The 15,073-nt window shown below is 30.7% G+C and overlaps 2 protein-coding genes across 4 annotated transcripts in view; both read left to right on the top strand.

Moving 5' to 3' along the window:
* LOC109606826 (zinc finger protein 83-like) overlaps nt 1-13,450 on the top strand; it is a 60,965-nt gene extending 47,515 nt beyond the window's left edge. For 2 of the 3 annotated variants that reach the window (XM_049966540.1, XM_049966539.1), the window contains 6 exons: nt 1,422-1,563; nt 2,348-2,824; nt 6,483-7,045; nt 11,979-12,166; nt 12,797-12,964; nt 13,023-13,450. In XM_049966540.1, the coding sequence (XP_049822497.1) occupies nt 1,429-1,563; nt 2,348-2,824; nt 6,483-7,045; nt 11,979-12,166; nt 12,797-12,964; nt 13,023-13,261 (1,770 nt within the window). In that variant the 5' untranslated portion in view covers nt 1,422-1,428 and the 3' untranslated portion in view covers nt 13,262-13,450. Of the gene's footprint in view, nt 1-1,249; nt 1,361-1,421; nt 1,564-2,347; nt 2,825-6,482; nt 7,046-11,978; nt 12,167-12,796; nt 12,965-13,022 lie in introns of those variants that run through there. The other variant, XM_049966541.1, reaches the window with a different exon arrangement.
* A 590-nt stretch (nt 13,451-14,040) lies between these two features.
* Nucleotides 14,041-15,043, top strand: LOC109606827 (early growth response protein 1-like). Its single transcript, XM_049966542.1, has 3 exons — nt 14,041-14,178; nt 14,579-14,603; nt 14,662-15,043. Exons 2-3 carry the CDS (start codon nt 14,582-14,584, stop codon nt 14,862-14,864), a joined length of 225 nt encoding a protein of 74 aa, XP_049822499.1. The 5' UTR covers nt 14,041-14,178; nt 14,579-14,581; the 3' UTR covers nt 14,865-15,043.
* Nucleotides 15,044-15,073: the final 30 nt, after the last annotated feature.

Here is a 15,073-nt window from a genome sequence, read left to right as displayed (position 1 = left end):
GTGTATTGATTTCTCTTCAGCCAAATTGAAGTTAAAGAGTTTTATCTTTTTCAATCTTTAATATGGTAAATGTTCTGTAGGTCAAAAAAGGTATAGAATATGATTAATAGACCAAAGAAAACTCTTTATATTGATAATAACTATATAGACTTCTGTTCAGCCAAATTGTTTAGAATTTTATCTTTTTCAATCTTTAACATATTGCCATCACTTTATTTTAAGAAATGCTTTAAAAAAATAAACATATGGTAAATATTCTTCTCTAGTTAAATAATAAAATGTCTCAAATACATCTTTAATTCATGCATTAAAAGGAAAAATTGGTTTTTTTGATGTGCATAGACTTTCGTCCAGTCAAATTGAATTGATTTTCAGTTTTATCATTTTCAGTTCTTAACGGATCTATGCCTCATCCTTATTTATAGAGATACCGCAAGAAGATTATAAAAAAAATATATTGCAGATGTCTTATAAACTTAACAATGATCCTAGTGCCTATCTTAGAAGTTAAAATGGCCACATTCATTTCTTTAGCGACTAAAAAATATATAAAATATAAACAAAAGATCAGTGAAAACTTTTTATTTTGATTTATAGTCACTTTATACGACAGAAATATGAAATCAGAAAAAAAGTCTTCTTAAAAAAATATTTTCCATGAATTTTTTCAGTATCGTTTAATATTTTTCCTTGTCTAGTTCGTTAGTCTAGACCTTTACTATTTGATCACCAATATACGCTATACTTATTTAGCAGTTTATTTGATAAATAGTCAAGATAAGTCTATTTTTTTTCTGACGTCCTGTTTCGAGTTATCGAAGATCTGATATACTTATTTTAATAAATAAATATTTATATATTTTATAAAGAATGTCAAAAGAAAAGTGCAAATTAGAAAAAACAAAGTTTTTCCTCTTAGTTAACAATCTAGCCAAAAGGCAAATGTTCTGTTTCCCAATTATAATTGTTGAAGATTTGAAAATAATTAAATGAAGTTTTATTTACAGAACTAATGTAGACAATAATTATGTAAATTTCAGATTACACATTTTTAGTATACTTGCGAAAGAGGCTATTAACATATTTAGCAGTTATTAGAGATACATCATAGCATTTTTGTAATTTCCTACTGAAATTGTATCCCGTAATTATAGTACTTAACGACTACTATTTAAATATTTCACCATGATCCTATAGTAACTGTAAGTTGCCAGTTTACGTTTCTGACAACAAACTGACGTTGACGTTTCGTCATTAGGTCGTTCGATTAGTTACAGCCAGAAATTTTTCCAAGGCGTTTATCGACACCGTCCGAAAAAGCAAAAAAAAAAAAAAAATACACCGTTCAGTCTCAGTCAGGGTCCGCTAAAAATGCAAATCGAGTGCAATGAAATACGGTAATGTTCTCCTATTCGTTTCAGATTCGACATGGATTCAGTGATACGTGAAGGCGCATTACGATTGCTGACCGCCGAAGCCACATGTGACGTCGTATTGAGCTGCCAAGGGCAGAAACTTATGGCGCACAAGCTCATACTGTCCATCGCCAGTCCCGTTTTTCAGGTAACATATGCTGTAAATAGTGCGTGAGCACACTCATCCTTTTTTGCTAGTTGTTAATGAAAAATTATTAAAAGAAAAGGTGGTGTAAACCACTTGTGGACCAACTGTTGTCACCGGCTGGTGCCAAAATAAACATATGAATATTATACATTTATACGATTTGAACCCAACTTTTTGAATTGGATTTGTGTCAGTATACAGATGTTTCTTTAGATTATTGTTGCAAACATTACTGTCATTTCATTTCGCACAAGGATGCAAAATATTGCTTCCATCCTCCATTATAACAATGAGTCTCGGTCGTAAGGAGATACATTGCAACGCTAATAAAAATTACGATATGTGAAAAGAGATGCGAGGCACAAGATGGTTCTTAATGAATCGTGACAGTCGATAATAACATCTCCACAAGTGCTTTAGTGTGGATTCCCGGTACTTTTGACAAGATGTCTCAATTATTGTGGTCGTTTCATTATAATTGTGTTGGCACAGAAGAATGTCCATTTCATTTTTGTTATTTGTTTTTATTTGTTAATGTTCCACGTATATCTATTACGTACCATTTGCTCATATGGTTCATGAAAACATTTACTGTTATTCTCGATTAACCTCCTACAATCTAATGACCATCTATTACTACCTAATCAAATGGCTTTTTACTGTCATTACCAATTAGTTATTGACGTATTGGTCGGAAATAAAGGATTTATTATTATTAAGTTGTTCAATTGACGTCAAAGTAAGGAAAAACTAAACTAAAAACTATCATTATTCTCATTACCAGAACCTATTAAAAGATGACACGTCCGTTCCATCGGTAGTGATCCTGCCGGACGTAAATTCGACTGTGATGTCCCTAATCCTAGACTACATCTACACCGGCAACGTGATAGTCTACTCCAAAACTCTTCCGGAGTTCATATCGGTGGCGAACCTCTTTGGGCTCCACCTGGACCAAAACGGTCTGGAGAAGTACATCGCCAGTCCTGGAAGCGAGTCGGCCAAATCGTACAACGAGGAGTTCAAAACCGACGTGGTGAAGAAGAAGGAGGAAGTGGAGAAGAACGAGGACGGCCCGGAGGTTTACAGCAGGAAGAACCTGAGGAAGTTGCCCAGCCTGTTGCCGATAGGCGCGGGCCAAAGCAGGAAGGACAAGTCGAGGAAGCTGTGCAATTATGTGATCCCCAGTCCTTGGTGTCCGAGGATCGAGGCCGTGCTGGTTGATCCAAGGACCGATTATCTGGGACCCACCGATAATCAGGTAAATATTGTTGTTGAAATGATTATGTGGTGCTGTTGTTTTGTGGAGCTGCGATTGTTGTATATTTTGCACTGTTTAGCATTCTCGCGGTTGAAATGTATAATTAGGCATATTTTACCACAGTCCAACGACAGGAATAATGATATTGCTTCTTGAGTTTTACAAATACCACCGTGTTCGTACACGAACCACTGCGAATGACAATTATATTATTATCTGCCAGTTAAACATTTTAAATTCCTGGCATTTTTTCTGTGCTGCCGTATGGTTGTTAGTGTCGGATCAAAAGCACTCAATGGACCATTTTATGACGCATTTAAGATGGAATGAGATTAAGACATTTTAAACTACTTATCTATCTGACAATATTTAGAATGTACAAGTCATTGATGTATGAACAACTATTTGAAATCATCCTCATCATTTTATAAAGCTGACAATGAAGATTGTGTTTCCTGTTTATCATGACCAAAATTGATATTCTAATCAACGTTGTTTGCTTTTTTTATTTTGCCACTTTATTATCGAAAACATGTTCATAAATTGTTTTAATTTAAAATGATTCATCTGTTGCAATTTAATGATTAACGTGCATGCCTTTTTCAGACGTCAGACTAAAATAATCAGCTACCATATTTTTCAACGCAATTTATCAATAATATGCATATGTGAGCATACAGTGGTGGTCAGAGAAATAGCACACATTACTATTTCAATATTAATCTTATTTTATTTAAAAAAAAATTACTATATTCTTTCTACAAAACTGAAAATATCAAACATTATGAACTCAAGTCAAAACTTTACAAAAACTTTTGCATAAAAAAAATATATGTCAAGATTTTTATTTCATTATTTATGCTGTATGTCTGGCTCCTAACAATCAAATCAGTAGCAGCTTGAATATTCAAATAAGTGTGCTTGTGAAGTACTCGAAATTCATTCATCTTGTACCGAAATCAAAATAGTTTCTATTTAAATTAAAAGTTTTAAACAAAATAAATGCGAAATATCACCGGTCACAGATATATTTTTGAAAAATAACCTATAAATGATGATATTCAATGATATCTCGTCAATGGCAGTTTGAAATTGAATTTCATGACTCTTCATTTACCATAAATAATGGTTAAATTGATGTTTTTTTATATTTTACTCTAGATTACGTGTTTAACTTACCTAATAGACAAGAAATTACTGATTTTTTCCATTTGTTTGTCAATTAAAAGAGGTGTTTTTATGTTAGGACATTTTCCTATTGTATTTTCGATTAAATACAGTACTGGACATAATACTTGGAATTTTTGAAAAATATATTTTAAAATATACCATGTGCAAAACGATCGTACTATTTTATTATTTTATTTTATTTAAAAAAATTATAGCTTTACAAAATACTTATTTTATTGACATATCAAAAATTTTCAAAATATAGAATATTACGAAATTCCAAGAATTATGGCCAGTACTATACATATATCTTGTTTCATATTTGTTAATAAGCATTGTAAACTAATTTTTGGAAACATATTTTTAACGATATCAGTAATATATTGATGTTAATGTTTCCTGTTAATTATTATTTTTTTTCTTCATTGGAGAGAATAATGTACCTTTCTAATTATAGCTTTACAAAATACTTATTTTATTGACATCAAAAATTTTCAAAATATAGGATATTAAGAAATTCCAAGAATTATGGCCAATACTATACTTATGTTGTTTCATATTTGTTAATAAGCATTGTAAACCAATTTTTGGAAACATATATTTTTAACGATATTAATAATTTATTGATCTTAATGTTTCCTGTTAATTATTATTTTCTTCTTCTTTGGAGAGAATAATTTCTAATTATAGCTTTACAAAATACTTATTTTATTGACATATCAAACATTTTCAAAATATAGAATATTAAGAAATCCCAAGAATTATGACCAATACTATACTTATGTTTCATATTTGTTAATAAGCATTGTAAACTAATTTTTGGAATCATCATATATTTTTAACGATATTAGTAATTTATTGATCTTAATGTCTCCTGTTAATTATTATTTTTTTCTTCTTTGGAGATAATGATGTACCTTTCTTCTCACAGAAAATGTTTTTATTTAATAAAATAATATAAATCCTATTAAGACTAAATTTTAACTATTAAGAGTATTGTTATCTCTTTGCCCAACCAAATCAGACTAATATATATGTTTATATGTGTAAAAAAAGCAAAAAAATAATAATAAAATATTTTTTTTGGACTGACTGAAAAAAAATTGAATTATGACATATCTATAAGATGTGTTGTTTCTTTGTGCACCACTGTACGTACAAACAAAGATTTCAGGGTAAAATCAAGGTCACTGAATTAAGTGTTTGCAATTTACAAAATATTTTTTAATGCCTGACGGTGATAATTGACGGATTGCCTTGCGGCAAACACTGCAACATTATTATTTACCGCATGATTGATTATTATTTTAGAGGAATGTCTGAGTCGTTTGTTTATTTAGTCTATTTTTTTTAGTTTTAAATTTTTGCGACTCAGCAAATTGTGAAATTGAATCTTATTTTTATTAAATAACGATAGAGGAATTTGGGGTCAAATATTTAATAATGCAAGCTGACGTTCTTAAAAGACGATCAATCACTTAGAACTATGAACTATGACAGTGAACAAACGTCTGTTTTAATAACTTCACTTGGCTGAGACGGTGTGGGATTTCTCAACACACATTGTTGTTTATAAATGAATTGAGACCAGCAATGATTACCGAAAAATTAAACACGTAAAACCATCCGTCACAAACAGATTTCCATAAGAAAGTCATAAATCCAGTACAATCATCATAATTTTAAACATCTTCACTGTGAGACTGTAAAGTGCAACGTGATTGTTCTTAGTTTCTTCAATCCTCTCTTACACGTTGTGTAATGCAGCAATTATTCGAGATATTGGGGAACGGTCACAAAAAATGCAATTTACCAACAATCGTGACTGTGCGACTTTTTGTGCAAATGCTTGTCGGTTAATTTGCAAGATTCAGAGCTGAATCAATTAGTCTTGTGCCAGACAAAAAAGCCGTTAGTTTTGTGGAGTCAATGATCACACTATTAGGTTTCTCAATTTTTAATTGTGCCCCTCATAAAAAACTGTGGGCAAGTTTGATTTACTAGTAGTGAATGACTACTATAATTGGTTTATTGCATCCAAATAGAAATTGATGTTTATTTTTTGATATCGAAACTTTTACACGCCTCTTAAACCTAAATGCCAATTAAGTTTTATTTATGATGATTTACAAGTACACACTAATGAGAAGTATAATCATTGATTATTTAAGAATTTATTATTGGGTGTTTTTTTAATAGACAACCATTTATTATTTCTAATACCAAACAAAATAACGTACCAATTCTTTCTAAAATTTATTGTCACTAACATATTCAATTTTATGAACCAAAACCGGATTTTACTAGAAATTGGTCCATAAATTATCATAAAAACACCGTTCAATCTAAACGTGTTTTCGAGTACCCACCAAATTCTGATGAATTTTTATCTAAACCCAACGGATTGGAATTAGCTATTAGTAAAAATATACAGTTAAATGTTGACACAGATATGACTAATTAGTAATGAATTCTCCTTCTTTTATAGACATCACCACTGCTTAGGGACAAAATCCAGGAGAACGACTCGAACAACAACTTCCAATTGAATTCCATGCCTCGTTACCCCAACCACGTGCCCGAACCGTTAATGCAAATGTTCGGCAGGGAGAAAGACCCCGAACTGCCCCTAAACCGTGGCATTTACCCCATGGAATATCGACTGTTACCTCAGAGAAGCCTGTTCAAACCAAGTACAATTAGCAGTAGTTCTAGCACCAACACCAACACCTTCGTCAGCTCCACCAAAGAGACGCCCAAGATCGACGAAATCGCCTCCAGGTTGGAGAAGCAGAAAACGTTGGAGATAAGTTCGTCTGAAAACTTGGCGAAAACGGCACCCAAAGACGTGCCCAAGGACAAAAGCGTTGAAGAAGGAGCAACGAGGAATTTGGAAGAGATGCACATCAAAGAGAGTCTGAGCAGCAGCAACGACGAAGACGACAAAGGGATCGAGTCCAGCGAAGACGGAAAATCGAAGAAGCACAAGGTGTTCAAGTGCGAGGACTGCGGCAAGAGCTTTAGCCAACTTCGTAACTACAAGTATCACAGGTAAATTCAATTTGTGAAAATGTTGGAAAAACCGACTCAAGTGCGTCGCAAGACGAATTCTGCACATATTTACGTGCTTCAAGGGATTAACATCAAAGATAAATCTTACGAAATGCCCCGGCTTGCATGTTTTCAATATTCAAATAAAATAAACACCAGACCGTTCTGTGTCACCGTTGCTAATAATAAATTGCGGATAGTTCTTCGGCACATGCCATCTCTATCACGATCATAACAGTTTTGACAAGATAATTAGTGGGGTTGGCTGGCTACTGGACTTGTGCCTCCATTTAAGGTAAACGTTTAGTGCATACTGAGAAATCAGTCATCCGTTTGAAAAATAATAATTCTGTTTTGCGCTGTCACGAATCTTTAAGTATGAATCGTAAAGAATCTGTGGACAATGGTATCTTTTATTACAACTGAGTGAAGTACCATCATTAATCGTCTGCAGTATTTAAAGATATAAAACTGAATTGGCTTAGCATTAGATTAGTAAACATGAACAGATCTCTAGAATAACTATAAAAGGGGATATTTCGCGGTTAGAATATAAATATTATTTTATGGATAATCTTACTTTTTACTGACTGACCAGTCGTCAAGGAATAAGCTATAAAATGCATCAATTAATACGTGTTTTAAATGTTAATAAATATTCATTGCAAGAACGTTAAGCACATTTAAAATGATAAAGAAACTAAAATATACACATACAAGAAATGTCTATGAATATTTTTGTAAACTTGAGAATTTTGCTTAAGACGTTTTATTTAATTTTATGCATTTGTTTATTTAAACAAAATTAAAGTGAAATATATTTATTAAATTTAAAATATACTGAGTGCAAAAAACAAGACATAGATATAATTAATTTATTCAAAATAAAATAATAATTGAAACATTTAATCAAAAATCTTAAAATATTAAGTGTCAGAAACTAATAATGGGTCCTCTGTCAATTAAGGCACTCATGGACGCGTCCACGCATTGATTTAACGAGATTATAGACATTTTTTTGTGGCGTCTCATCCCAGGAGAACTGATTCTGAGTTTTTAGTTTGTGAAGAGACCTCTAAGATTGTTTACACTGCCCTACATTTGTTGGGCCCAGACAAAATAATGTTGTCAATATAATTTTGAGCTATTTGAATCCATTCTGTATAAAAAAGGTCTCTGAATCTAAAGGCCTTATAAATAAAACATGAATTCTTTCGTTGAGTTTTGAAAATCACACCATTTAAATCTTGTTACTAATGAAAGATAAGCATCTTATTGGTCTTCTAGAAAGTAAATTGAAGAAATCTGCTTCTTATGGTATTCTGGCTAACATCTATATTATGTACTTGCTGTATCTCCATTACTAACTCAGGGGTTGTAAAAAAAGATCATCTTCAAGCAGGTCCTGAATTCCTGTTGTACAATGTTTGGATGCTGTTAGGTCAGACTGGGAGTTTCACTGGTGGGAACCAGTAAAACTCTCAGCTACCTCAATTTGTCTTAAGTCACAATGATATTGTCTGAGTGCTTGATTCTCTTCCAAAGTAAATAACGTTCCATTTATGATTAAAAATTTATATTATTTATAAAAAAAGTAAATTAAAAAACCTAGAGCTTTCATTAAATTATTTTTTATAGTTTTTACAATATTATTAAAATCGTGCATAGTTTAATGAAATAAAACACCGTAAATACCAGAACATTATATAACATATTAAACAACTAGTGTCGATTGCAAGATAATTAATTGAATCGTGATTGCATATTAATATTCTTGTAAGTTTGTGAAGCTCAAACGTCAATAGATTGTTCGGTCATTAATAATATTAATGACTTGAGTAATTATCATATTCTTTAAACACGTTTAAATTCATTAGAGAAAGGTGTATGATGTACGACACCAACATAATTCGTGTTCATTTTTACACCTTTTAGGTGGTTAACAAAATTATAAAAATAAAACGCAACAAAATAAAAAAATAAAAAACAATATATTGCGTGACAAGTATGCGTGTTGCAGGATATTAAACCTCAATTCTTGCAGCCACTTTCTGTAACGGTGACATACCAGTGATTTTAATAATATTCCCACAGTTTTGGTGTTTTACTTTTGTCGCTGTGTTTGTTTCACCATGGTTAAAAATTAATTTACCAGCCATAAAACTTATTGTTAGTTACAGGATGGTTTATTGATATTATTTAACGTTCGGTTATATTTATAAACGACTTTTTTTATAAGACACCTGTTGCTTCCCAGATTTATCGATGCGGTTTAACCACACTCTTAAAATTTCCATTAATTCATAAATCAGACAGATTTATTGCAGATGATTACATTTGTTTGATTTCACGTCTTTCATATCACGTGGACATTAACATCAACAAATATTCCTACTAATGAAAAATCACTGGGAACCAGTTGATTAATATTTCTAATTAAAATCAAAGGCAGCTTCACAAAATGTGCTCAAGAGGAAATTACAGTGGTGGCCAAAGAAATAGCATACATTACTATCTTGATGTTAATTAGGAAAGGCACACCTCCAATTAAGTGCAATCAAAATATTTTATTTAAAATATATATACTATTCTTTATTCATTTTATACCTTAATCAAACTAAGTTCTAATTAAATTACATTTTAAACAAAATAAATGTGAAATATGGCTGGACATAGAAATGACACACTTTTGAAAAATATGTATATGTTAAATTGTTGGGTACCTTTTGTTTTTTAACTGCTGTTGGTCTCCATAATGGTTTTGATGATTCAAATAATCCCTTATTTTTCTATTGGATTAAAATCTGGGCACTTTGCTGGCCAAAATAAACAAAAACTATAGAATATTGAAAAATATTTTTTATACTGACTGGACAAAATTTGAATTAAATCCTTTCATGAAATACCTTAAGAAAGTATTTGAATTTAAATTTTGTTCTATTTTTCTGGTCACCACTGTATTTATTCATCTGTGATGATATATTTGTGTGACCGCTCATTACGCACTTGCTTTAAATAAATCATGTAAATGGAGTAATAAAGCATAACTATAATTGGTTTCTCACAATCTATAAATTGATTGTTGAATTTTATTCAACTTTGCACACCATTATATAACAATTATGTTGAAGAAAGTAAATTGAGAACGCAATTTCAGGTTTGTGTATCAAAATAACTGGTTAAAAAAGAATTGGCAAGTGCCTTAACGTTAGATAATAGCCAGTATTACCAGTTTTTGACACAGTCTAATTTATAATAGGAATGTTGCTAAATGGGTGAATCCGATTATATAATAGGTTTCATCATCACTATTTTACTTATTTATGTTTTTATATACTTGTGGTGGTCTGTGGGTTGATATAATCCTAATAAATAGAACAGAAAATTCCTTATGTAGCGACAACTCAGGATTTTTATCTAAGTTGCACAATGTGACTATTAGATTAAAAATATGTGTGGTTAAGGTTCTTCTAATAAGTACTTCCCAAAGGCTGTAAAATTTTATAACCCATACTTAAAAACCACTTATTCACTGAAGATTCGAGTAGTTTTTTATCAGGCCCACATCAAAGCCTTAGGAGGTCACCAACATATAAGTTGCCACCACAACTAAAACATATTTCTTTAATATTATTTCTTAAACAAATTAGTTTTGTTTTATGCATTTCAGTTCGAATATATAAATTAAAGTGCAGCTTGCATTTGTAATATAGAGTTGTCATTTAGAATGCTAATAAAAGACAATAATAAACTAAAATAGCATAAAATTAAATTTGAGAAACATCATTTTGAAATCAAGATTTCTTTGTGCGCAACAATATATCGGTTACTAAATACAAAACACTTACTAATTAGTCAATCGAAAATGCCACGAACGATTCACATCAAATATAATGGCAACTAAAGTAAACTCATGCTCAAAAGTTAAGGATATATAAAAATTTTTATGAATTGAGCTGGACATAAATATAATAATGAATTTTAAAAAAGGGAATTTTAATTGATTAAATTTGTTTTATCTAATTTTTATCATTAACACTTTTTATAATACCCTTTATACGATAAGTCTATATTTATTTAAATTTGTAGAATTTTTATGTCGAATTTGATTATAATCTTAATCTCACATTATAAAATACCAAATACACTACTCCTTTCATCTGAAGTTATTTTACATCTGGACATAATGATCCTTAGAAATTTAGATTCTAATTTAGTCTTTCAAAACCTAGTTTTGTTTTTTCTTTATATTTTTGTGATAAATTTTGTAGAGATTAATAAATAAATAATCATTATCTATAGATATAATTAAAGTGTACTAATTTTAATTCATAAAAACTTATTATCCCTAACTTTTGAACCTCAGCTTATTTAAAGAGAGTCTAACTCAAACAGTAAGAGTGTTTAAGTTCTTCACGTATAATTAAATATTTTTCTGTTTTTTTATTCCTGATTAGTTTGTAGAAACCGACCAAACATTAGAATTAAAAGGTTAACTAAATATCCTAATTATACATGAAATAAACCGTTATCACGTTAAATATGCTCGTGTCACTCTTAACTTAAGCTTTTGTACGAAATAAATTAATGGTATCCATCACACAAATCTCTGTCAATAAAAATGCTTCAATAAAACTAAATACCCACCAATTAAGTACATCCATCAGTGTCACACAACATCCACGGAATCAAAATACTAATGTGACACGTATTAATGGCTCGGATTGAGATTTAACTTATCATTAGCCGATTGATTGACGTAGATTTCACCGTCCACCCACGCCATATTTACGTTTGATCCGTGCTACCCGTCTACAAATTATAGTTTTGTTCACATGTCCTGAGGGCTCACGTTAATTTGCAAATCAAACTAATAAATCACGCCGTATTATCGTCAAGATGATGACTTCTAAACGAATTTGTTTTCCTCCAGATCGGTACACGAAGGCACAAAGGAATTCGCCGCGAAATGTCCAGAATGCGGTAAAGTATTCAACGACAAAGGTTACTTAAGTAGCCACATGAAGATACACAGAGACCGGAAGGAGTATGCGTGTCCCCATTGTCCCAAGAGGTTCAACCAGAGGGTGGCTTACAATATGCACATCAGAATTCATACAGGTAATTACAAACACCTCGTTAATTTATTTTTTATTATACAATCTTCTCTTAAAGCCAAATATGTCATCAATGGTTGTCTAGGAGTAATTATTATATAATATAAAGACGTTTTTTTGAGGGTCATTAAACTAATAAATTGCCATATAGATAGATTGCGTAACTTTATTTTAGCTTTTTATAAAGCTATTATTAATTAAAATAAAATAGGTTGTTGCTACTTAAGTGTTTCTATTACTGTATTTATAAGGTACATATGTTGCACACGACTAGTACATTACTAGGTAGGTTTTTATTATTCATAGTTACATTAGCAGTAAATAATATGTATTAGTATGATATGAAAAAAATCAATTTTTTACGTATCTAATTTAGCTGCCAGTTCCAGCTACAATTTTCATATTAGTACTACTGTTTATCAAAGCTATGTCCGTATTAATCATTCGGAAATCACGCATAATAACCAGAATAATATGTCTAATAATAATACAAATCCTTTTTTAGAATGCAACATATGTTTGAATAACTTTGCCTATAATTATAAATCTAAATGAGTGTCTAGTGGGTTGATATTAATTATAAGTAGACTAATTACAAGTGACGTAATATTAAAATCATATAAATATTTTACAGGTGTTAAACCCCACGAGTGTCCCACCTGTGGAAAAAGCTTCTCGAGGAAGATGCTTCTGAAACAACACCAAAGGGTACACACCGGAGAGCGGCCATACTCTTGTCCCGAATGCGGAAAGACCTTTGCTGACAGATCCAATATGAGTTTGCATGCCAGACTTCACACAGGTAAACAATTTCACGTATAATCTTTACGTTTTATTAACTAATTCATGTGTTATTGTAGGTGTCAAACCGTACGCCTGCACGTTGTGTCCAAAGAGCTTCACGAAGAAGCACCACTTGAAGACGCACATGAATTTCCACACGGGACTGAAGCCGTACACCTGCCAGAAATGCGGTCTCGCATTTTCGCAGAGCAGCAACATGAGGACGCACTACAAGAAGTGCATTCTGAAAAATCCAACGAATACCTCGGATCCGCCGGGAAGTCAGCCAGACTCATCTCCCGGGGTGCAACCATAATTTTAGTTTAGGAGTTAGTGTTAAAATTCGAAATTGTTCAGTACGATTGATTTTTTGGTTTAGTTGGGTTTAGAACGTTATTTATGTTATTAAAACTGCCAATAATGCAATACAAATTTAATCTGTGATATACTTTTGTAAGAAATGTATGTTTATTTTATATTTATTTATTTATTATTTTATTTTATGTATTTTTAGACTAATATACATTTTTAAAATGATTAGTCACTTTATTCTTTATTTATGCCATTTTATTAAATTATGGAGGTAATTTATAATAATTTATAATAATCAAATAAAAAAGATACACAATTGCCACAAGAAGAGACATTTCAGTTGTTGTAAACGAGTTTCTCTATTATTTCTCAGAAATTTTTGTTAACCTCACAAAAATTATCTCTTTCTTAAAACTCACTCTTCAAAATAAATATAAAAATATTATTAAATAAATTTATATTTTCCATTTTCGAATGTGAAAATAATTAATTAAATTATTATTATTTATAATTTTATCCAAAATTAAAAATAAAAACTAATTTTAAGTAACATAAGGTGTATTGATCGACGTTTATTGGAATTATTTCCTGAGGTTTCAGTAGTACGAGTGGGTAGCATCTTCAGAGGTCCGATTTGGTTCGTGTCACTTTGACATCTGATTGACAACTAAATAACAACCTTAAATTAAACAAAATAATTGCCTGAAGATCAATGCGTAGTGATTAAATCTTTCAAATTAAAAAATTAAAGATAAAAATTCACATTTTTTTTTTCTAAATAAATTACAAAATTTGTATATGTCAAACAATCATTTTTGTTTTTTTGGTACAAATTGTGATCTCAATTTGAGTTGGTACTTCACAAACGTCAAAATTAGATTCATCTTTAAATATACACGAATTTCAACTTAATATTTGACAGTAAGTAAAAGTTAATTTATATGTACTTTACATTTCTAATATCACATTATACACACATACACATATTATTTGGGTAATTTGGCACATAGTTTGATATTTGGAGTTAAACAAGAGCCAGTTATTATATTTTTATTTTAAAACTCTACTTATTTTGACATACAAGTCAACTTCAGGGCCCCTTCAAAAATATAACGTCACAAATTAAAATGTTAATTTACAAAAACTTCAATTGAATTAATTATACGTCGAATATTATTTATTATTTAATCTCTTGTGTTTTTTTACTCCAAATATTAAAAAATACATGACATAATTTAAAATGCATGACATAACTCAAAATATATGCATAATTCTTGTTTAAAACCTGTGTTCAGAATGATTTTACTAAAAAAAATTGCAGGAAATGAATGCCAGACATCACACAGGTAAGAAATTTCCTGTTTCTTGGCTACATTTTATCAATTAATTCATGTTTTATTATAGGTGTCAAACCGTACGCGTGTACGTTGTGTACAAAGAGCTTTAGGAAGAAGCGCCACTTGAAGGCGCACATGAATTCTCACTCTGGTGTAAAACCGTACACCTGCCATAAATGCGGACTTACGTTTCCGCAGAGCTGTAACATGAGATCGCACTACAAGAAGTGCGTCGTGAAAAATCCAACGGATACCTCGGAAGATCAGTAAGACTCCTCCCCGGGGTGTTTAATTTAAATTTTGAATTAAAATTCCAAAATGTTCAATATGATTGTTTTTGGTTTGGTTGGATTAGACCGATTTATTTATGTAATAAAAACTGCCAATGCAGTACAAATTTAATATGTGATATATTTTTGTAATAAAAGTATATTCATGTTATATTTATTTATTTATTACTTTATTTTTATATATTTAGG

Source organism: Aethina tumida, chromosome 4, assembly GCF_024364675.1.
Source record: "Aethina tumida isolate Nest 87 chromosome 4, icAetTumi1.1, whole genome shotgun sequence".
Classification (NCBI taxonomy): Eukaryota; Metazoa; Arthropoda; class Insecta; order Coleoptera; family Nitidulidae; genus Aethina; species Aethina tumida.
This window is presented reverse-complemented; position numbering and strand designations above follow the sequence as displayed.

Bases quoted from the DNA above. Each gene is read 5' to 3' on its own strand.
- LOC109606827 (XM_049966542.1), top strand. From the start codon at position 14,582: ATGAATGCCAGACATCACACAG. The intron at 14,604-14,661 runs GTAAGAAATTTC...GTTTTATTATAG, and splicing joins GAATGCCAGACATCACACAG to GTGTCAAACCGTACGCGTGT.